General features: G+C 44.6%; 2 protein-coding genes across 23 annotated transcripts in view; one reads left to right on the top strand and one right to left on the bottom strand.

Annotated features, from left to right (window-relative positions):
- The window catches only part of FAM161A (FAM161 centrosomal protein A), a 30,831-nt gene extending 20,999 nt beyond the window's left edge, over nt 1-9,832 (bottom strand). For 2 of the 4 annotated variants that reach the window (XM_050753480.1, XM_050753484.1), the window contains exon 1: nt 9,216-9,832. In XM_050753480.1, the coding sequence (XP_050609437.1) occupies nt 9,216-9,398 (183 nt within the window). In that variant the 5' untranslated portion in view covers nt 9,399-9,832. The remainder of the gene's footprint in view (nt 1-9,215) is intronic. The other 2 variants (XM_050753481.1, XM_050753485.1) reach the window with 2 other exon arrangements.
- Nucleotides 1-24,611, top strand: part of COMMD1 (copper metabolism domain containing 1) — a 960,866-nt gene that overhangs the window by 672,407 nt on the left and 263,848 nt on the right. Inside the window, exon 1 of one of the 19 annotated variants that reach the window (XM_050753520.1) lies at nt 7,161-7,170. The exons of 17 other annotated variants lie outside the window; for them this stretch is intronic. The gene's annotated coding sequence lies outside the window, so the exon portion shown is untranslated. Of the gene's footprint in view, nt 1-7,160; nt 7,171-24,446; nt 24,451-24,611 lie in introns of those variants that run through there. One more of the 19 variants, XM_050753536.1, reaches the window with a different exon arrangement.

Genomic DNA, 24,611 nt, shown 5'->3' with positions numbered 1-24,611 from the left:
ATACAGGAGCCACCAATCCACATAGAAGTAGCAGGTGCAGCCTTGGATATGGACGAGTCTGCCTGGAGGGAGTGTGGGCAACAAGAGATGAGAGGACCCGAGAATGGAGATGTTAGAGAACACCAACATTTAAATAAGCAGTGGAAGGAGGAGTAATAGGAGGTAGAAAGTGGCATGAGAGATACAAAGACCAACTGATAAGGGCCTTTGGAGCCTCTGATTGAGTATTCTGACACCACATCCGTAATTTTTCTCCTAAGCCATGAGAACACTCCAAACTAAAAGTTATTTAACTCTCACCCAACCCTTTCACCTTTATAGGGTCATAAGGGGGCTGAAACCAGGTGACCGGTGACCAGGAGCCAGTGGTAGACAGGAAATGGAGGGAACTTTTGTTTGGCTTGAGTTTGGAAGATAGGGAAAGACTTCCTGGAGGAGGTGATATTTGAGATGAGTCATAAAGAATGGAGGCCAGGTGTGGCAGCTCATGCCTGCAATCCCAGCACTTTGGGAGGCTGCAGTGGGAGGACTACTTGAGGTCAGGAGTTCCAGACCAGCCTGGGCAACAGAGGAAGACAATGTCTCCACAAATTTTTTTTTTTTTTTTTTTTTTTTTTATTAGCTGGATGTGGTGGCTGAGGCGGGAGGATCACTTGAGCCCAGGATGTTGAGACTGCAGTAAGCCGTGAGTGCACCACTGCACTTGAGCCTGGGCGACAGAGTGAGACCTTGTCTCAAGAAAAAAGAAGGCTGGGCATGGTAGCTGACACCTGTAATCCCAGCACTCTAGGAGGCCGAGGTGGGTGGCTCACTTGAGCTCAGGAGTTAAAGACCAGCCCGGCCAACATGGTGAAACTCCTTCTCTACTAAAAATACAAAAATTAGCCAGGCGTGGTGGTGTGTGCCTGCAGTCCCAGCTACTCAGGGGGCAGAGGGAGGAGAATAGCTTGAACCTGGGAGGCAGAGATTGCAGTGAGCTGAGATCGAACCATTGCACTACAGCCTGGGCGACCAAGCGAGACTCTGTCTCAAAAAAAAAAAAAAAAGAAGAATGGAGAAATCTATAGGATCACAGAGTGTTTATGGGAAAGAGGGGGGAAAGTACCCTAGACAAAGGAAATGGCATTAGCAAATGTGCAGGCTGGGGTTGGGGAGGCTGTGCATAGCAGAGGGCAAGGTGTACAGGGCTGCCAGATAAAAGGAGACGAAAACCCATAAAGCAGTTTTGGGAAGCAAACCTAGAAAGGGAGGTTAGGGCAAGCAAGAAGGGGTTTCCCTCTCCTGTCTACCACTGGCTCCTGATTACTGGTCACCTCGTTTCAGCCCCCTTATGACCCTTCTAAGATGAAAGTGTTGGGTGGGAGTTAAATAACTTTTAGTTTGGAGTGTTCTCACAGCTTAGGAGAAAGATTTCAGATGTGATATCAGGATAATCAGTCAAGTCTGAGTTCTGCACTTAGCAATGTGATGTGGGCACGAACTTCTTGAACATCAGCTTTAAGATCCATAAAGTAGGTGTGCCAGGTTTTAAACTAGTGTCTCTCAGCTCCAATGCCACCCTTCTCGACTCTGCTTTGCAATGCCAGAGCTGGAACTCTGCAAACCACACTTCTGCTTTGCCAGTGCTTCTCATCAGACTCTGCCAAAAGTGGAGTTAGAGGGAGACACAAGGCTAGAGGAGAAAGAGGGGACTTACTCCTTCCTGTTAGCCCTCTGTCTGCTTCCTGTCTGCTTGTGTCAGCCCAGCAATGGTTCTTCATCTGGGCAGCAGCAATTCGTTTTAGTAGCAGTGTCTGAATCCAGTTTGCAGTTTGCACTCGAAAAATCAACAGAATTGGCCAGGCGCAGTGGTTCACACCTGTAATCCCAGCACTTTGGGTCACTTGAGGTCAGGAATCCAAGATCAATCTGGCCAACACGGTGAAACCCCAACTCTACTAAAAACACAACTTAGCCGGGTGTGGTGGTGTATGCCTATAATCCCAGCTACTCGGGAGGCTGAGGCAGGAGAATCACTTGAACCCAGGAAGTGGAGGTTGCAGTGAGCCAAGATCGCACCACTGCACTCCAGCCTGGGCGACACAATGAGGCTCTGTCTCAAAAAAAAAAAAAGAAAGAAAGAAAAATCCACAGAATTACTTCAAGGCCTTTGCACTTGCTGTTCCCTCTCCCTAGGATGCTTTTCCTCCAGATATCCACATGGCCCACTTGCTCACTCCTTCAGGTCTTTATGTAAATGTTATCTTCTCAACAAGGTCTTCACTGACTCTCCTATTTATTTAAAATTACAACTCCTCCTAGGATTCACTGTCAGCCCCCTTGTCTGTCTTATTTTTCCCAGAAGTACTCATCACCACTGACGTTCTACGTATCTATACTTGATTGGGTATTACATGTCTGCCCCTAACAAAAAGTAAACATTACAAAGGCAAGAATTTGCCAGGCATGATGGCTCAGGCCTGTAATCCCAGCACTTTGGGAGGCTGGGGCAGGTGGATCGCTTGAGCCCAGGAGTTTCAGACCAGCCTGGGTAACATGTCAAGGCCTCATCTCTACAAAAAATACAAAAAATTAACTTGGTGAGGTAGTATGCACCTGTAGTCCCAGTTAGTTGGGGGGCTGAGGCAGAAGGATCACCTGAGCCCAGGAGGTTGGGGTTGCAGTGAGCTATGATGGAGGCACTGCACTCCAGCCTGGGTAACAGTGTGACCCTGTCTCAAAAAAAAAAAAACAAAAACAAAGGCAAGGATTTGTCTGCTTTGTTCAATGTTGTGTACCCAGTGTCTAGAAAAGTACCTGGCTAATGGCAGATGTTCAAGGAATATTTGCTGAATGAATGAATAAATGTACAGTAAAAAAAAAAAAATTCCACCATGGGAAGAGGGCAGTTACTCCCTCCCAAAAGAATGAACCATGCAAAGAAATGCTGGCTGCTCTAAGCCGGGCGCGGTGGCTCAAGCCTGTAATCCCAGCACTTTGGGAGGCTGAGACGGGCGGATCACGAGGTCAGGAGATCGAGACTATCCTGGCTAACACGGTGAAACCCCGTCTCTACTAAAAAAATACAAAAAGCTAGCCGGGCGAGGTGGCGGGCGCCTGTAGTCCCAGCTACTCGGGAGGCTGAGGCAGGAGAATGGCGTAAACCCGGGAGGCGGAGCTTGCAGTGAGCTGAGATCCGGCCACTGCACTCCAGCCCGGGTGACAGAGCGAGACTCCGTCTCAAAAAAAAAAAAAAGAAATGCTGGCTGCTCTAAAAGTTATATTCCACCAAGTATTAAGTAAAAGGCCTATGTTCCAAAAACTATAATTAAAACAGGGAGGGTATTCCAAAGAACTGTTTTTAAGCAAAAGAATTTATGTGCTCTCATTCATTCTTTTAGAATATCTCTTAAAAGTCTTATAGCAGTCATTTACACAAGAAGGATCAAATTTATTTGGACCTGGAAGAACTGTTTGAAAACCATATAGAAGAATGAGTAGCTTCTGAAAGATGCAGCAGGTCTGATAAATTATACTTATATACTGATTTTGCACTGGATCCATTCTGTTTTCAGCTTAATACTGTTAACACTAGCTGGAACTTTTCAGATAAACTGATCTCACAGTGTTTAACCTAAAACAGATGAATGGCTAGTAAATGACCTCCAATTCTAATTTAATCTTTAATTGTCCACTGAGAAAATATTTAGTATACAAAATAAGGGCCATAGACATTATTTTTCCAAGAGCCTAAAATAGCATCCTCTCCCTTTAATCGGCTTTTTGTGGAATGTTGTAAATGCAGCCACCAGATTAGAGGATCATCTTCCCTAGATTGGCTTGACCCATTTAGATAATGAATCGTTCCAGCACCTGTTGCTTTATTAGTAATCAGCACCCATGAAGAACTGTTTGTGCTATAGCCCACATAGTTTCATCTGCAATCTGTAATTTTTGAAAAAAAATTTTCACTGAATTTGTAAAGAATGACACAGATCGGCCGGGCGCGGTGGCTCAAGCCTGTAATCCCAGCACTTTGGGAGGCCGAGACGGGCGGATCACGAGGTCAGGAGATCGAGACCATCCTGGCTAACACGGTGAAACCCCGTCTCTACTAAAAATACAAAAAACTAGCCGGGCGAGGTGGCGGGCGCCTGTAGTCCCAGCTACTCCGGAGGCTGAGGCAGGAGAATGGCGTAAACCCGGGAGGCGGAGCTTGCAGTGAGCTGAGATCTGGCCACTGCACTCCAGCCCAGGCTACAGAGCAAGACTCCGTCTCAAAAAAAAATAAAAAAAAATAAAAAAGAATGACACAGATCTACACGTACTAACATGGGTAAACTCCCAATAAATAAGAAAAAAAGCAAGTTGCAGAACTATCTCCCTCTCTAGATATATGCATATTTATAGTATGTACTGTATATTAAAATATATGGAGGAGATAGAAAAACGGACAGAAGAATAGAATACATATCAATTTTGAAACAGTGGCTACCATTAGGGAGGGAGTAGGTATTCATATTTTCTCTTTGGGGGAGAGCTGTTAAAAGGGTCTAAGCCTCATATGTAACATTTGATATTTTAAGAGAAGAATGTCACCTGGCGTGGTGGCATACACTTCTAATTCAAGCACTTTGGGAGGCCGAGGAGGGCGAATTGCTTGAGCCCAGGAGTTTGAGACCAGCTTGGGCAACATAGTGAGACCTCGTCTCTACAAAAAATAAAAATAAAAAAAGTAAGCCAGGCGTGGTGGCTCAAGCCTGTAATCACAGCACTTTGGGAGGTCAAGGCTGGCGAATCACTTGAGGTGAGGAGTTTGAGATCATCCTGGCCAACATGGTGAAACTCCGTCTCTACTAAAAATACAAAAATTAGCTAGGTCTGCTGGTGTGCACCTGTAGTCCTAGCTACTCAGGAGGCTGAGGCAGGACAATCACTTGAACCCAGGAGGCACATGTCTCATTGAGCCGAGATTGTGCCACTGCACTCCAGCCTAGCGAGAGAGCGAGACTCTGTCTCAAAAAAAAAAAAAAAAAAAAAAAAAAGAAAATGAAATCATATCCTTCACAGTCACATGGATGGAGCTGTAGGCCATAATCTTAAACAAATTAACACAGGAACAGAAAACCAAATATTGCATGTTCTCATAAGTGGCAGGTAAAACAGTGAGTACACATGAACATAAACACATAAACAAGGAAACAATAGACACTGCAGACTATCACCAGGTGGGGAGGGAGGGAGGGCAGCATAGGTTGAAAAACTACCTATTGGGTACCGTGCTCACTACCTGGATGCAATATACCCATGTAACAAACTTGCACATGCACCTCTGTATCTAAAATAACCGTTGAATTAAAAAATATAGGCCGGGCACGGTGGCTCATGCCTATAACCCCAGCACTTTGGGAGGCTGAGGCAGGCGGATCACCTGAGGTCCGGAGCTCGAGACCAGCCTGACCAACATGGAGAAACCCCGTCTCTACTAAAAATACAAAATTAGCCGGGCATGGTGGCGCATGTCTGTAATCCCAGTTACTTGGGAGGCTGAGGCAGGAGAATCGCTTGAACCTGGGAGGTGGAGGTTGTGGTGATCCGAGATCACACCACTGCACTCCATCCTGGGCAACAAGAGTGAAACTCCATCTCAAAAAAATATGTGTGTGTGTATATGTGTGTATGTATGTATATAGACAGTGGAGCCAGGCATAGTGGCTCACGCCTATAATCCCAGCACTTCTGGGAGGCCACGGCAGGTGGATCACTTGAGCCCAGGAGTTCAAGACCAGCCTGGGGAACATGGCAAAACTATGTCTCTACAAAAAAATATAAAAATTAGCTGGGCATGGTGGCATGCACCTTTAGTCCCAGCTACTTGGGAGGCTGAGGTGAGGAGATTGAGCCTGGGAGGTTGAGGCTGCAGCAACCTGTGACTGCACCAATGCATTCCAGCCCAGACAACAGAGTGAAACTCTGTTTCAAAAAATAATAATAAATAAACAAAAAGTGGAGTCAGAAGAAAAAAAATGGGTTATCTCCTATTTATTTTTAATCATTATCTCCTATTTATTTTAATCAATGTTGGCTGTTCATTTCTTTCCCAACATTTCCCATGTTATAGTTATGTGTCTGTTCATTTTTTGTTTTTTGAGACAGAGTTTCGCTCTTGTTGCCCAGGCTGGAGTGCAATGGCGTGATGTCAGCTCACCACAACTTCCACCTTGGGTTCAAGTGATTCTCCTGCCTCAGCCTCCCAAGTAGCTGAGACTACAGGCATGTGCCACCATGCCTGGCTAATTTTGTATTTTTAGTAGAGACGGGGTTTCTCCATGTTGGTCAGGCTGGCCTCAAACTCCCAACCTCTGGTGATCCGTTCACCTCGGCCTCCCAACAAGTGCTGGGATTACAGGCGTGAGCCACCACGCCCAGCCCTGTTCGTTTTTAATTGTCTAATTTCCCTTATCAGACTGAAAATTCTGTGAGGATGTGAGCTATACACTGAATAGTTAATGACCAGCACCTAATAAATGTTCAATATTTGTTGAAAAGATAAGGTTGCCGCATTAGGAGTGAGATTTTTTAATTTTTACTTATTCATTTTTTTGAGACGGAGTCTCGCTCTGTCGCCCAGGCTGGAGTGCAGTGGCCGGATCTCAGCTCACTGCAAGCTCTGCCTCCTGGGTTTACTGCATTCTCCTGCCTCAGCCTCCTGAGTAGCTGGGACTACAGGCGCCCGCCACCTCACCCGGCTAGTTTTTTGTATTTTTTAGTAGAGACGGGGTTTCACCGCATTAGCCAGGATGGTCTTGATCTCCTGACCTCGTGATCCGCCCGTCTCGGCCTCCCAAAGTGCTGGGATTACAGGCTTGAGCCACCGCGCCCGGCTACTTTTTGTATTTTTAGTAGAGACTGGGTTTTGCCATGTTGGCCAGGCTGGTTTCAAACTCCTGACGTCAAGTGATCTACCCGCCTTGGCCTCCCAAAGTGAGTGAGATTTTAATTGCGAATTACAGAACATTGCTTTACCTGTGTCATCATCAGCCATATAACAGGATATGTGGACCAACATCTCTGACTAAGTCTAGATTCAAGGAACAGGCATCAGTGCCCAATATGGGCACTGCAAGGGGGGATGCATGTGCATGCCAGAGCCGGGAGGGTATATAGGGATGGTGCAGGGGTTGGGGGGGGTAGTGTGGGGTGCGATGAGTGGTCTGGCTTTGGCAAAACCAAAGAGCTGAAAGAGGCCTATTGTGATGGGTGGTTCTCAAATCAATCTTGTGGGTTAGGTATAATATTTGACTTTACTACATTTTATAGATGATAAGGTTAAGGCAAATTAACCTTTAGAAATCAAGATGGAGACCCAAGCCAACCAGTGAAGAAATCAGAGCCTCTTTCCTGCACTCTTCCTGCCTTTTTAATGCCTCTTCCCCAAGCCCTGTGCGCCTGGCTATCAGACCCACTGTGGCAGCTTACCCAGCTTTACTTTTAGATCCCTCATGTGTGGTGGTCTCAGAACAGTATCAGATTCTTAAGACTTGGATTCCTTCTGTTTTTTGTAGGATCCTGTCCTTTCCATACTAGATTATTGTATAAACTGATCCCTCCTAAGGTAATAACAGTTTCTAATACAAATTTGCAGTTTAACAGGGCACTTTGGAAGCATATCTGCAACTTAGAAGTGACTGACTCCTTTCCCACAGCAAGCCAAAGTAGTTTAATCTTTGGGAAGGCACACAAATGACACTCCCACTGGCATCTCGTTTATATAGATTACTCTTTTATATAGATTGCTCTTTAGAGGAGACACACATTCTTTCATTTGGTTCTCATAGAGCTGAGATGGGAAAAAGAGACAATTATTATAGTTATTTTACAGATGAGGAAACCGAGATTTAAAGAAAGTGTGTCCTAACACCACCTAGGGAGTGGCAGGGAATGGATCCTAATATGTAACTCTTAAATAGTTTTTCTCCATCACGCTGCCTTGTTGCCTACTGAAAATTGTGTTGAGGGGTAGTTTATAATGAACAAAATCAGTCCTAGCACTCTGATCCTGGTTCACATTCAGGGTCTCAGTCTACCTTACTCTGGATAACTTCAAGTTGTTTACTGGAGAAAGATTGGTCACAAAAGGTGTTGCTAAAGATGCTCTCATTAACAATTTTAAGGTAGATTAAAGAGATTAGAATTCCAAAATATCCAGGGATTTCAATTAGTCCTCAATCATAAGTTTTGTGTTTGAGAAGCTTTGGACACATGGTATTAAGAAACTTTTTCTATCTGCAGATTGCTAGTTTAAATTCAAGATTCCTTTTTTTTTTTTTTTTTTTTTTTTTGAGACTGGGTCTGAGATCTCAGCTCACTGCAACCCTCGCCTCCCAAATTCAAGCGATTCTCCTGCCTCAGTCTTGCGAGTAACTGGGATTACAGGCGCGCATCACCATGCCCGGCTAAATTTTGTATTTTTAGTAAAGACGGGGTTTCACCATGTTGGTCAGGCTGGTCTCGAACTCCCGACCTCGTAATCTGCCTGCCTCGGCATCCCAAAGTGCTGGGATTACAGGCACGAGCCACCGCGCCCAGCCAAGATTCCCATCTTTTAAGTGAATAGAGCAGATGGCAGACCCTGCCCTCCACCTGCTAGACTGGTGTCCACAACAGATTTAACACTGAAAACTGATCAGTGAAAAGGCTGTCTCGCTGTACCCTAAAGAGCCGTTTAGGAAACACTGAAACCTCAGTGATTTGCTTATCTGTATCCGTGTCTGATTTAGCCAGTGAACACGTGATGGTTTTAAACACGCCTCTCTCCAGCATTATGTTGAGATCCACTTATAACCAAGATCTTAAGGTAATAACGAAACACACCTGACAGAACAGTTTTCCTCAAATTATAAAATCTATCTATCTATCCATCCATTCCCGAGATGCTAGAGAGTAAAGAGTAAAATTCTATACTTTGCACTCGCCAGAAACAGAGTAACATAAATGTTGTCTAGGAAACTTTTACAACAGACTCTCTGGTGAAAATTAAAACACTTTTCAACGCCTCGATTTAGAGTATTTTTCGTGAGCGTAGAGAAGGGGCTGGGCCAGGACCACCAAGTAGGGAGTATGTGCACAGGGTCCCGCGTTTACCAGCCTGCCCTCAGCTGGGCGGGGACCCGGACAGCCCTCAGCCAGCACCCAGCCCGTGCGAGGTCCCAACCCACGTCCCGCCCCAGTATTACCGACGCCTCAGCGGACTGCGCCACTTTCTCCTCCTCTTCGTCCTCCAAGATCGCCTCTGCTGCCGCCAGGGCCTGTAAGGGGTCTTCGCGTTCGTACTGGGCGACCCGCGCTCTAGTGATGGGATTTACAGGAGTCTGGAGACTGGAGGCCACCAGCTTTGCCGCTCGGTGGGAGGCGGCCATCGCCCCGCCTCCGGGACCTGAGCGCCTGCGCTGGCCCGGGGCGGGAAAGCTGGTGCGGTCCCTGGCGACCCGGGGGCTCCTAGCTAGGGAGCCGGTTGCTATGGGCGCCGTAACTGGGTACACTACAGGAGCCGCCAGGGACCAAAAGTCACACAAACTCCTCTCAGGCTGCCAGAGACCCGATTCGGGTGCTTACTGGATCATGGCGGTCAGTACCAAGTCTGTTTGCTGGTTCCGAAGGTTGGCAGGCTGAACAGGGCACTTTTCCTCTCCTTTGCGTTTAACCGCCTGAACGCAGACTTCTCACATTATACAATGAAACAACTGCTTTTGTGAAGAAAAGAGCGCTTTTTTATTAACTGCAATAATATGTTAGAAGGAGACGGTTGATGGAGGAGACGGCGGCGGAGGAGGAAAGCAGGGCGTATTACTGGGTGGCGGCCTCTGAAGAGTGGCAAGGTTGGCGTCGCGCTACCTAACATGTCTCCCGCGGGAGCCAGCGTGGGAAGGAGGGAGGTGCATTCTACTCTGATTTACTTGAGGGCTAGTAGGAATCCACCAATCAGAAGGAGGCTCCCAGTTGTCCCTCTCGCGTTTTTCTTGGCCTGACCAATAAAAGCCCAGAGTTGGGTGGTGCCTGACCCTCCCACTAATGAGTGAGGGTGCAGGTAGTGTAAACCTGGCGTTTGCTTTGGGTTCATCAGCTTGAGAGTGACAGGATTGAACGGCGCGAGTGCCCAAGAGTCATCACAGACACACCCATCTCCCTCATCCGTATCTTCTCTTTCCACTCGGGATTTGGACGCATCAAATGGCGCCTTCCCTCTGCACCACGTGGTCGTAAGAGAAGCCAAACCTCAAAATAGCGGACGTGGTGCAGTCTCAGGCATCTGCTTTATAAGCCCCTGCTTACTGAGGCCGAGGCTGCCGCTCCCTATCTACTCCCTCCCTATCTACCCCTCTCTATCCTTTGCCCTCCTCCCGCTCCCCAGCCCTAGGACAGGCCCCCTCCGGTCAGTATTTTCCTCGTTATGCGTTGCACATCGTCGAGAATCCATCTCTAAGGTCTGAGCCCTTACCAAACCTTTGTTCTCCTGTATGGGTGTGAGCACCAGCAAAGTCTCCCACGTCCCCACTTCCTTCAGGCTGCTCTTTGTTTTGGCTAAACAGTTCCTTCCAGTGCTGGAACAGATGCTGGCTGGGTTCTAAGCAGAAGCCAGAGCTAGAACCATGAGATATGGACCGCCAGGTATGGCCAAGTGTCCAGGGGAGCAATTTCCAGTCAGTCACGGCAGCCAGTTTTGTGGCTACAAAACTGCCTCAGCCTCCGGAGTGGCTGGGATTACAGGCGCCCTCCCGGGAGGCGGAGATTGCAGGTAGCCCGGATCTTGCCTCTGCATTCCAGCCTGGGCAATAAAGCAAGACTCCGTCTCAAAAACAACAACAAAAAAGTATTGATAAGGAATTAGAGCACATGAATTATAAATACTGAAATATACTATTCTCTTTACTGTAAATTCCTCATAGACAATTGCTTCTCTCAGAATGCTTTGGTTGGTTTATGCTGTACTCCTATATTTGTGGCCAACCTATGGTTGCGATTAACAACCTAGTTCCAACATGAATGTTGGTTAATATTTTTGTTTTTATTTATGATTAGGATGAGAGTGACATATCCGAGATATATGTCAGAATTTCACTTGTCAGTGTTATGAGCAACTTCTTTGCTGAAATAGATAATACTTTTCTAACACTGGAAGAATTTTTCTTAATTTTTTCTGCAAGTCATAATGTAAAGGCTACAGATAACACAAACTTTTAAGTTTACTGTGCATTATTAATATTTTCCACATCAGTTTCTTAAGTTTAAATGTCCAATTTTTAGCATTTGCTGATTTCCATGATGTCAATACTCCCATCATGGCCAATTTCAAGCCACCAATATGACATCACTTAACGCGAATTTGAGAAAAGACGTCTAGTAGCACACCGTTATATAGTATTTCCACCATACAGATACAGTAGATGCAAGGAACATAAGAGAAAGTGAAGAGTTTTAAGAAATTATCTTTGGGCCGGGCGCGGTGGCTCAAGCCTGTAATCCCAGCACTTTGGGAGGCTGAGACGGGCGGATCACGAGGTCAGGAGATCGAGACCATCCTGGCGAACACGGTGAAACCCCGTCTCTACTAAAAAAAAAAATACAAAAAACTAGCCGGGCGAGGTGGTGGGCGCCTGTAGTCCCAGATACTCGGGAGGCTGAGGCAGGAGAATGGAGTAAACCCGGGAGGCGGAGCTTGCAGTGAGCTGAGATCCAGCCACTGCACTCCAGCCTGGGCGACAGAGAGAGACTCCGTCTCCAAAAAAGAAAAAAAGAAATTGTCTTTGTTTTTGACATAATTTATTGTAATTAACAAAACTTAATTTTTTTTTTAAGATGGAGTCACCTTGTTGCCCAGGCTGGAGTGCAGTGGTGCGATCTTGGCTCACTGCAACCTCCGCCTCCCAGGTTCAAGTGATTCTCCTGCCTCAGCCTCCCGAGTAGCTGGGACTACAGGCGCCTACCACCACACGTGGCACATGTTGTATTTTTAGTAGAGGGTGGGGTTTCACCATGTTGGCCAGGCTGGTCTCAAAATCCTGACCTCAGGTAATCCGCCTGCTTTGGCCTCCCAAAGTACTGGGATTATAGGCATGAGCCACCACACCCAGCCAAGTTAGACATTATAAAAGAAAAATAACTAGAAAAGCCTTTTTAGTTGGGAAATTTAAAACTCTTCAAAAAACAATTTGTGCATACAGAAAAAGTCGTGGCAGAAATTATATAGAGAGTCAAATAATAACAAAAATACAGTGTGTCAAAATGCCTTAAATGTAAAATGGCGCAGCCACTTTTATTTAAAAGTTTAGGCCTTCTTTCTCCCACAGTCGCTCATGTTCTTCCTTTCCATCTTGGGCCTGGCAGAATGGCTCCTGCAAAGAAGGGTGGCAAGAAGATGAGCTGTTCTGCCATCAACAAGGTAGTGACTCAAGAACGCACTTGAGTCACTAGCTCACATGCATGGAGTGGGCTTTAAGAAGCATGCCCTGTGGGCATTCAAAGAGATTCAGAAATTTGCCATGAAGATGGGCACTCCAGATATGTGCACTGATACCAGGCTTAACACAGCTATCAGGGCCAAAGGAATAAGGAATGTCCAACACCATGTACATGTGCGATTGTTCAGAAAACATAACAAAGATGAAAATTCACCAAACAAGCTCTATACTCTGGTTACCTGTATACCTGTTACCACTTTCAAAAATCTAGATAGTCAGTGTGGATGAGAACTAACTGCCAATCATCATATATGTCAAATAAAGCTATAAACCCGCTAAAAGTAATTGTGACGGTTCCTCTGAAAGTTGAACATACAATTACTATATGACTCACTCCTAGGTATACAGCAAAGATAACTGAAGACATGTTCACACAAAAACTTGTGCAATGTGGAAGAAAATGAAGTAACTAAGGTGAAGGCTTTCTAAAGTGGAGTCAGGAAATTGCTAGGGGATTGCATTCACACCTGGTAAAAAGTCAAACCACAGAATAGACTTGTAGAAACAACTGAAGTCAGTAAGTATCTGCCAGCCTTCATTATCTCTCAGCGGTGAGTACCCTAATTAACCAACCAATCAGAATGGGTTTGCGATTTAAGATTTCCGCCCAGCCAATGAACTGCCTCTGAAAACTTCTGGGAATCCCCTATTTTAAAAAACCCTCTCCTGTGCTTGCCTTATGAGACACTATTCAGGCCTGCTCTGATTCAGTGTATATGAATTGCAATTCTTTGTTTCCCAAATAAATTAAATGATATTTCCTATTTCCTTTGACCTCTGTGTCTCAATTTTTTTTTTTTTTTTTTTTTTTTTTTTTTTTTTTTTGTCACCCATGCTGAGATGCAGTGGCATGATCTCAGCCCACAGAAACGTCTGCCTCCCGGGCTCAAAAGATCCTCCCATCTCAGCCTCCAGAGTAGCTGGGACTGTAGGCACGGGCCACTACACCCAACTTATTATTATTATTTTGTAGGGTTTCACTTCTGTTGCCAGGCTGGTCTTGGGCTCAAGCGATCCGCCCTCCTCAGCCTCCCAAAGTGCTGGGATTACAGGCATGAACCAACATGCCCAGCCTCGATCTTTGTTGTAGTTTACACAAATGTTCATCGCAGCATTAATAGGAGCCACTCCTTCAACTGTTGAATGGATAAACAAAATGTGTTGTATGCATACAATGAAATGTTACTGAGCCACTCCCCCAACAAGTGGACTTTCCCTCTGGTCCAGGAGGTCCAGTGCACTTTGGGTTAGGCAGGAATCTCAGAGCTCAGAAGCAAAATGACTTTCCAAGAAACAAGTGCAAGACAAGATCATTGGTTCAGCAACAAACATGCTACTGAAGGAGCTGAAATTTGCAGGATGCCTAGAAAAAAAAGGCAGACACAAGCAAAGTAAATTTGGAGGCTAATAAAGACTTAGATAACAATATGAATAATGGAAATCCTTGGGTTTGAAGAAGATGTTGTGATTGAGTTTATATTCAACCAAGTGGAAGTGGAGACCTGAACCAAAATGGAAGTTATTCCTTGCATCTCAAGTGTAACATCATCATTGTATTAGGTCTCAGCAGAATGGACACCCCAATGTCACACTGCACTCCCTTATGTGTGTTTGGAAAATCCAGACTCCAAAATGATACAAAGCAATCTGACTGGGTTTTTGAATGAAATAATTACTAGAGAATTATGGGAGAACTGTAGTCCCTGCTGTTAAGTGCACAAGAAGACATCACTGGAATCTGTTCTGCTTTCCTAGAACTGGAGGAGGAGGAAGAGGAGGAGGAGGAGGACAGATAGAACAAGAAAAAAATTGGTGTCTATGAAAAAGCAATATAAAGAGAAAAATAAGGATAAGGAAGAAAAAAGAAAGCAGAGAAAAGGGGGAGAGGTCTTAAAGCCCAAGAAAATGTAAATTCAGATCTCCTTCTCCTAAAAGAGGATCCTACCCTGTCAGGAGCAAGATAATGCACAGTCATTTTCAATCTCCCCATCACAGAACCAAGAGGCAGAGAGCTTCCCCAGCTCCAGAAAAGGAGAAAACTCTAGCACTACAAGAACCTTTCAAGAAAGTGAAAGAACCTAGTACAAAAGGCCATTTCTACTAGTGACAGCTGAAAGTTCCCAAATGTGCACTTGTACCAGAGCAAGTAACGAACCTTCTCCAGAAACAAACAAACAAATCTGAAAAGTTAAAGAAGATTCAACCAAGATCTCTGTCATTTTCCAAATCAATATCACAGATGCGTCTGGCTTTCCTTATCATACTTTCTTTAGATGGCACCATTGATCCCATCAAGATGATATTCACCTACAAGAACAAAAGGGCCAATAAAGTGGCCATCCCCTTGAAGGAGTCCACCAAGCCATAGAGGGAGCAGATCTCCAGTGAGATGAAAAAGGCACTCATCAGCATCCTGTCTAGGAGTAGCTCGTTGTCCTCTTGTTTCCAGGAACCACCAGAGAAGCCTCCCAAGACGACATCCAGCGCCCCCTGAAAAACTAGTAAGTTCTTTCCTTCAGCAAATCCTTGAAGGTGAGTGTGCACTGGCTGTCGCCTCCAGCAAGTCCACTGCCAAAAATGCATCATTCCCAATACCCCAGCCAAACTATATAAGAAAAAGTTGTGGTTTTGCTGCTCCACGAAGAACTTAGTAAAGTGACAAAATGTGAAGGTACTTAGAAAAAAAGAGTCCCCTTCATCAGCACCCAAAGGCAAGAAAAGTTGAGTTATCCGAATCAGAAGATAAAGGTAGCAAAATGGCTGCCACAGATTCTGTGCAGCAGAGATACCAATATAGATGACAAAATCAGCAGTCTTCATCTGACTTTGCTCCTCTCCTCAGATGATGGTGAGCAAGTCAAGAAGTTCCGTGTGAAAAATAGGCAGGCAGGCAGGCAGCTCCCCAGAGTGCCTCTTCATCACCATGAAAGCACCAGAAGACATCCTCTTATGCTAGATGGAAGAGAAGTCCCTCCTCAGCACCCACCAGAAGGCACATTTTCCTTCTTTCACTCCTCCTCCTCAGCTGCAGCACAGGTTTCTTGATACCACCACCAGGAAGGGCTGCTTTTCCTTCCATTAACACTCACCTTCCTCAACAAGATACTCTCCTCCAAAACTGAGGAGATACTCTTCTCCACCTCAGCTTCCAAAACAAAGGGCATCACTTCCTCCACCCACAAAGCACAGGATCTTCCATTCTTCAGTTCCCAAACAAAGGATTTCCCAAGTCACCAAGAGATGTTCTCTTTCATCATCATCAAAGCACAGGAAAGGGTCTACCTGGAAGGCACAACCAAATGAAGCTCCTTGGACTTCCTCAAGTCCTATCCCGTCTGTCTCACAATCTCTTGAGCCAGAAGCTGAAGAAGAAAAAACAAAACACAAACAACCCAGAACCTCCATCCTCTGTCCAGTCTTAGTCATCCTCTACTCTACGAACTGGTCACGAGTGCGACTGCTCAAACATCAAGCCCACCACAGGCAAGGAATTCCTATGAAGAAGGAGTCAGAAAGAAAAAGAATGGGACAAGCAATATAAAAAGGATAAGAAATACATGAAGCACAAAAAACATGAGAAGGAAAAGCCTGTGGGGGCAGCTAGCCCTAATGGCCTAATGGCTGTAACTCCTGCAGCCATTGCTATTCCCACAACAATTCTTGTGCTGTTCAGCACAAGAACCAGTGGCAGAGCACAAGCCAAAGGAGACCGAAAATGAAGCTGAACATAACTTTGATGACATAGAAAAGCACCTGCGTGAAAAGGTCCTGAGATCAAACAGGGAAGGCTCAAATGCTCCCACAGTCTTAGATGGAAATATTTGTTATTGTGTAAGTTTTATTTGGTTTGTATGCAATTCATTTCAAAATTGCAAAACTGTGTTTGAGCTTTAGACTATAACATTTGTTGTAATAATTGCTATTTTGGCCGTCACGGTGGCTCACGCCTGTAATCCCAGCACTTTGGGGGGCTGAGACGGGTGGATCACCTGAGGTCAGGAGTTCAAGACCAGCCTGGCCAACATAATGAAACCCCGTCTCTACTAAAAATACAAACGAGTTAACCAGGCGTGGTGGCAGGCGCCTATAACCCCAGCTATTCTGGAGGCTGAGGCAGGAGAATCACTTGAACCCGAGAGGCGGTGGTTGCAGGGAGCTGAGAACCTGCCATTGCACTCTAGCCTGGGTGACAAGAGTGGAACTCCATCTCAAAAAAAAAAAAGAAAAAGAAAAATTGCTATGTCGAAGTTCACCACATTTATAAATAAATAAATAAATAAATAAATAAATAAATAAATAAAAGATGCAGGGGTTTACATTGGGGGAAAAAAAAAGGCTTTAACTACTGATACATACTCCAAGGTGGATGAACCTTAAAATATAATGCAAAGTAAAAGGTGCCAGACACAAAAGGCCACATATTATATGATTCCATTTACATGAAACATTCAGGATAGGAAAATTCATAAAGACAGAAAGTATTTAGTGGTTGCCAGGGGCTGGAGAGAAAGGAAATGAGGTGTGATTGTTAAAGGGAAGGGAGTGTCTGTGTGGGAGGATGAAAATGTTCTGGAATTAGATAGTGGTGATGGTAGTTGTACAACTCTGAACATACTAAAAACCACTAAATTGCATACAAAAACAACAACAAACAAACAAAAGCTTTAAAAAGTGTTTTGTTGTCTGGGTGCGGCAGCCCACACCTGTAATCCCAGAACTTTGGGAGGCTAAGGCAGGCAGATCACTCAAGGTCAGGAGTTTGAGACCAGCCTGGCTAACATGGTGAAACCATTTTAGTCTCTACCAAAAATACAAAAAAAATTAGCCGGGCATGCTGGCGTGCAACTGTAATCTCAGTTACTGGGGAGGCTGAAGCGGGAGAATTGCTTGAAGCCAGGAGGCAGAGGTTGCAGTGAGCTGAAATTGTGCCACTGCACTCCAGCCTGGGTGAAAGAGTGAAACTCCATCTAAAGAAAAAAGAAGTGTTTTGTCTTTTGACAGTTTAACTAGGAGGTGTCTAAATATGGATCTCTTTAAGTTTGTTGAGCTTCTTGGATGAGCAGATTCATATTTTTCATCAAATTCAGGGAGTTTAAAATACTCATGGCCCAGCACGGTGGCTCACACCTGTAATCCCAGCACTTTGGGAGGCCGAGGCAGGTGGATCACCTGAGGTCAGGAGTTCGAGACCAGCCTGGCCAACATGAAGAGACCCTGTCTCTACTAAAAATACAAAAATTAGCTGGGTATAGTGGCAAGCGCTTATAATCCCAGCTACTCAGGAGGCTGAGGCAGGATAATTGCTTGAACCCAGGAGGTGGAGGTTGCAGTGAGCCGAGATTGTGCCATTGCACTCCAGCCCGGGCAACAAGAGCCAAACTCTGTCAAAAAAACCAACCAACCAAACAAACAAAAAACTAATTCTGCCACTTTTTCTCTCTTATTTCTTCTGGGACTCCCATTATGAGTATGTTGGAACACTTGATGGGGAGTCCCACAGATCTCTGAGGATTTGATCATTTTTCTTCATTCTTTTTTCTTCCTGTTCCTTCAGACCTGGTCATCTCCGTTGACCTACCTCCAAGTGTGCTGATTCTCTTCTGCAAGTTCAAATCTGCTGAGTGCCTTCAGTGGATTTTTCATGTCAGTTATTGTACTTTTCAACTTCAGAAGTTTTTTTAAATTATAATTTCTATCTCTTTATTGATATTCTCTTTTTGCAAGACATCATTCTCATAAATAATTTGGTTAGGTTTTTAACCCTAGTTTCCTTTAGTTCTTTGAACATATTTATAGTAGCAGATTTAAAATCTCTATTATATGCACAGCATCTGGGCTTCCTCAGGGACAGTTTATATTGACTGTTCTTTCCCTCCACATATGAGCCATACTTTCTTGTTTCTTTGTGTGGCTCATAATTTTTGCTAAAAACTAGACATCTTGAACATGCCAGCCCCAAATGTTCCCAGTTAAATGCAGCCACATAAGTGATCTCAGAATAACTGCCCATCTGGGTCTAGGTGCCCCACAAAATCATATGAAATAATGTTGTTTAAAGCCACTAAGTTTGAGGGAGGAGTTGGTTATACATGAATTGAATAGTCACTGATTCACCATTCTACTATATAGACATTGAGTTGTTTACAGTTTTTCGCTATTACAAAAAAAAAATTTTAAGCTACCCCTTGCATACTGATGGGACAACTATATGTTGTCATCCATGCTCTGGGAGATCCTTATGGGATCAGGCTGAGGCCAGATTCCAGGGGAAACCTTAAGATTGCTTCACTTCTTCCCCTATCTTGTGCTGCTTCTCTCCCTTCTAAAACTCCCTTTTAGATTTATCTTGATGCTACTTCCTTAACACATTACACAAAGGAGAAAAAGTTACATGGAAAATTTGAGAAAGTAATGGCTACTTTGAAAATAGAGGTCTTGGTTACACTGGGATTATGGGTGCATTAGCTCATGCATGTAATCCCAACACTTTGGGAGGACAAAGCAGGAAGGGGCATAGCTTGAGCCCATGGGTTCTAGACCAGCCTGGGCAACATAGTGAGACACCAGCTCAAAAAAAAAAAAAAGTGGTCATGGGCCCAACCCCATGCAATTCACTGGTCTTACCGTGTTCCCCACTACTCTGATACAGCTTTTTTTTTTTCGTTTGTTTTTTTGTTTTTTTGAGATGGAGTCTCGCTCTGTTGCCAGGCTGGAGTGCAGTGGCACGATCTCGGCTCACTGCAACCTCCGCCTCCCAGGTTCAAGCAATTCTCCTGCCTCAGCCTCCTGAGCAGCTGGGACTAGAGGCACGCGCCACCACACTCGGCTAATTTTTGTATTTTTAGTAAAGACGGGGTTTCACCATCTTGGCCAGGGTGGTGTCTATCTCTTGACGTTGTGATCCACCTGCCTCAGCCTCCCAAAGTGCTGGGATTACAGGTGTGAGATACAGCTGGTTTTAAAGAACAGCGGAATGGCTTTTTAAAGACTCAATTACAGTGCCAGCTAGGTGGCAACACTTTGCAGGGCTGGGACATTCTCCAGAGGCTGTATACTCTGAATTAGTACCCAATATACAGTTGTTCTCCCACAGCCAGAATTCATGGGTCTAGGAATCAAGAGGTGGAAATGGAAGTGGTACAATTTACTACTACACCCAGTGACCCACTAATACAATTTTTGCTTCCTGTTCTTGTGACTTTGTGCTCTTCTGGTGTAGAGGTCTTAGCTCCAGATGGAGGGATGCTTCCACCAGGAGACATAACAAAGATTCCACTGAAATGGAAAGTTAAGTTGGCCACTTGGCCTTGTTTGGCTCCTTATGCACCTTTGAATGAACATGTGGAGGGAGTTACAGTGCTGGCTGGGGTGACTGATACTGACTACCAAGGGGAAACTGAATTACTTCTCCACAATAGAGGAAAGGAAGAGCATGTCTGGAATACAGGAGATCCCTTAGGCTGTCTCTTAGTATTACCATGCTCTGTGATTACGGCCAATGGAAAATAATAACCGCCCAATTAAGGTGGAACTACTAATGGCCCAGACCCTTCAGAATGATTTGGATCACCCCACTGAGGAAAGGACCACTAACAGTCAAGGTGCTTGCTGAAGACAAAGGGAAAACAGAGCATGTAATAGAAGGTAGTTATCAATAACAGCTACAACCAAAATCACATTACAGAAACGAGTGCTATAATTGTCATGAGTAGTTCCTCATTTGTCATGAGTATGGATGTGGATATATATACATATACTTTCCTCTCATTATTTCCTTATCCCATAATAACGTAAGGTGTATTTTTTGTATTACAGTATTTGGGTTATGGGGTATCAAGAAGAGTAAGACTTCACTCGGTGACTTTAACTCTTCTTCTGAGGAAGGGGTTAGTGTGTTTTTGGTCCTACACAGGATAGTTGTATCATGTCAGCTGGATTTATGACCACATTATTACATTATTTGAAGGTTTAAGTATGGTTTAAGAAGATGTATATGATGGCCAAGTTGACAGTGGGTGGATTTATGATGCCTAATGTGTTAACCTGGCCAAGGGATGGTATTTGGTTAAAACATTTCTGGGAGTGTCTGTGAAGATGTTTCTGAAGATTAACATTTGAATTGGTGAACTGAATAAAGCAGATAGCCCTCCCCAATGTTGGTGAGCATCATCCAATCTGTTGAGAGGCTAAGAAAAAGGTGGCTGACCGTGGGCTCAGGCTGGGCATGGTGGCTCACGCCTGTAATCCCAGTATTTTGGGAGGCTGAGGCAGGTGGACCAACTGCGTTCAGGAGTTCAAGACCAGCCTGGGCAACATGGTGACATCCCATCTCTACTGAAAAAAAAAAAAAACAACAAAAATGAGCTGGATGTGGTGGTACGTGCCTGTAATCTTAGCTACTTGAGAGGCCAAGGCATGAGAATTGCTTGAACCCAGGAGGCGGAAGTTGCAGTGAGCCGAGATTGTGCCACCGCAATTCAGCCTGAGCAACAGAGCAAAACTGTCTCAAAAAAAAAAAAAAAAAAAAAAGAAAGAAAAAGGTGAAGGAAAGCTGAACTTGTTCTCTTGCTAAGTTGGGACACAAATCTACCTTCTGAGCTCCTAGTTCTTAGGCCTTCAGATCTGGACTAGAAATCTACACCGTCGTCTTTCTGGCTTTCAGGTCTTTGAACTACACCACCAACTTTCCTAGGTCTCCAGTTGGCAGATGGCAGATTGTGGGATTTCTTGGCCTCCATAATTATGTGATCTAATACTGCATTATAAATCTTTCTAGAGACATATTTTTCTTTATCCTATTGGTTGTTTCTCTGGAGAACCCTAAGGCAGATGTGCTGCAACATATACTGTATCCCCTATGAAATATTCTTGCTAAAAGTTTAATCTGAATCTAAGCCTCTTTATAGCTAATTTTTTATTTTACAGGAAACAGAGAAACAAGAAAGAGGGAATCCAGATGACAGATACACAATAGCTAGTTAGGACTCATCAAAAAACTAATGCCATTAGACAAAAAAGTGGGTGAATGTAGATTAGAAACTCGTAAGACATAACTAAATACTATGTGTAAACCCCAAATGAATCTTGGTTTAAAACACAAGGTGGGCTGGGCACAGTGGCTCACGCCTATAATCCCAGCACTTTGGAAGGCTGAGGCAGGCAGATCACGAGGTCAGGAGTTCGAGACCAGCCTGACCAACATGGTGAAACCCCGTTTCTACTAAAAATACAAAAATTAGCCAGGCGTGGTGGCACGCGCCTGTAATCCCAGCTACTCAGGAGCCTGAGGCAGAATCACTTGAACCCGGGTGGTGAAGGTTGCAATGAGCCGAGATTGTGCCACTGCACTTCAGCCTGGGTGACAGAGCGAGAAGTCTCAAAAACAAAACAAAACAAAAACAAACAAAAAAACCCCACAAGGTAGAAAAGACACTCTGAGGCAGGCGCGGTGGCTCATGCCTGTAATCACAGCACTTTGGGAGGCTGAAGCAGGTGGATCACCTGAGGTCAGGAGTCCGAGACCAGCCTGGCCAACATGGTGATACCCTGTCTCTACCAAAAAATACAAAAACTAGCCAGGTGTGGTGGCAGGCACCTGTAATCTCAGCTACTCAGCAGGCTGAGGCAGGAGAATCGCTTAAACCCAGGAGGCAGAGGTTGCAGTGAGCCGAGATCATGCCATTGCACTCCAGCCTGGGCGACAAGAGCTAAACTCCATCTCAAAAAAAAAAAAAAAAAAAAGGAAAAAAAAGACACTCTAGAGCAACCAACCCGCGGCCCACAAGCCGCAGGCAGCCCAGGACAGCTTTGAATGCGACCCAACACAAATTCATAAATTTTCTTAAAGCATTATATATTTATTTATTTTAGCTCATCAGCTATTCTTAGTATTAGTGTATTTTATGGTTTGGCCCAAGAGAATTCTTCATCATCCAACACGGCCCAGGGAAGCCAAAAGATTGGACACCCTTGCTCTAGAGACTGTCAGAAAAATCTGAACACAGATTGGGTGTTGGACATCACAAAATTGTTTTCTTACAATTGTTTTCCTTTTTTTTTTTCCCTTGAGATGGATGTATTAATACAGTACTTCATAACCCTTTAACATGGGTAAAACTTACTTTTATTAGGTTCCCTTTGTGCTAGTTTTTGGGTGTTGCCTCAAACTGCAATGACTTCTATTTGTTACATAACTATATAACAAGTCAATTACTAGCTAAATCTAAGTGGAGGGTAATACAATGTTCATTCTACTCTTCAAACCTCCCGAGTAGCTGGGATTACAGGTGCCTGCCACCACACCCAGCTTTTTTTTTTTTTTTTGTACCTTTAGTAGAAAGGTACAAAGGTACGACACTCCTTGTGAAATACCCAAGGAGATGGTAGCTGAAATACCATATTGTGTACTTTTAGTAGAGACGGGGTTTCACCATGTTGGCCACACTGGTCTCAAACTCCTGACCTCGTGATCCACCCGCCTCGGCCTCCCAAAGTGCTGGGATTACAGGCGTGAGTGACAGCACCCGACTGGAAGAATCCTCTTTTAAAAATGTTGTTATATAAACTATTTGTATTATTTAGGCATAACCTAAGAACAAAAAGCTTTGTGCTGTTAGGCTGGGCATTGTGGCTCACGCCTATAATCCTAGCACTTGGGGAAGCCAAGGCAAGGATAGCTTGAGCCTAGGAATTCAACACCAGCCTGGGTAATACAGTGAGACCTCATCTCTACAAAAAAAATACAAAAACTAGCCAGACATGGTAGTGTGTGCCTGTAGTCCCAGCCACTAGGGAGGCTGAGGTGGAAGGAATGCTTGAGCCTTGGAAAGTTGAGGCCATAGTGAGCCGTAGTTGTGCCACTGTGCTCCAGTCTGGGCAAAAGAGCAAGACCCTGTCTCAAAACACATAAAAGCACTTGGCTAGGCATGGTGGCTCATGCCTGTAATCCCAGCACTTAGGGAAGCCAAGATGTGCGGATCACGAGGTCAGTTCAAGACCAGCCTAGCCAACATGGTAAAACCCCATCTCTACTAGAAATACAAAAACTAGCCAGGTGTGGTGGCGTGCACCTATAATCCCAGCTACTCAGGAGACTGGGGCAGGAGAATTCCTTTAAACCTGGGAGGCGGAGGTTGTGGTAAGCCAAGATGGCGCCACTGCACTCCAGCCTGGGTGACAGAGCGAGACTCCGTCTCAAAAAACCAACAAAAAACTTTTCTGCTATCTGGATGCAGTGGCACAGGCCTGTATTGCTAGTTACTTGGGAGGCTGTGGCAGGATAACTTGAGCCCAGGAGTTTGAGGTTATAGTGAGCTATGATCTTTGCCCATGAATAGCCACCACACTCCTGCCAAGGCAACATGGCAAGGCACTGCCACTGAAAAACATCTTATGCTGAGTGACAAATGTTTAAATATGGATTAGGTAAGTATTTTGACTTACGATTTTAAGGTATACCTGATTCAACTGTTTTATGGCAGCTAGAATTAACATTTTTCACACGTTCTTAATTATCAAAAGGAAGAATAAATTGAAATACTGAATTCCAGATAATACAAAATCTTTATCTAAAAATATTAGACACTTACCAAGTTAGTTAACTATTCCAGTTCTGTGATGAATACAAAAGGAGCTTCAGACTGTTTGGTCGAAATTCTTTCTCCACAATGCTAGAAAGGGGCCCAGGTGCTTTCATGACACTCCTTGTGAAATACCCAAGGAGATGGTAGCTGAAATACCAGACTGTGTAGGCCAAACTTGTGATCCACCTTAAAAGGTCTAGCCTTTACTAAAAGGCATGAAAGCTTTTACAAAAGGAGTGCTTGACTAAGTGCCTTTAATCCCAGGGCTTTAGAAGACCAAGGCAGGACTGTTTGAGGCCAGGAGTTCAAAACCAGCCTGGGCAACATAGTGAGATCCTGCTTCTGGAAAAAAACAAAACAAAACAGGGGGATGGTGGCACACACCTGTAGCTGTAGCTATTTAAAAGAATAAAGCAGGATTCTTTATTCTTAGCTCAAGTCCAGGAGTTCAAGGCTGCAGTAACCTATGATCATACCACTGCACTCCAGCCTGGGTGACAAGCTTTTCTCTAAAAAAATAATCACTAGACTT

Source organism: Macaca thibetana, chromosome 13 (genome assembly GCF_024542745.1).
Source record: "Macaca thibetana thibetana isolate TM-01 chromosome 13, ASM2454274v1, whole genome shotgun sequence".
Lineage (NCBI taxonomy): Eukaryota > Metazoa > Chordata > Mammalia > Primates > Cercopithecidae > Macaca > Macaca thibetana.
The sequence above is the reverse complement of the archived record's forward strand: the minus strand, read 5'-3'. Positions and strand labels throughout refer to the sequence as shown.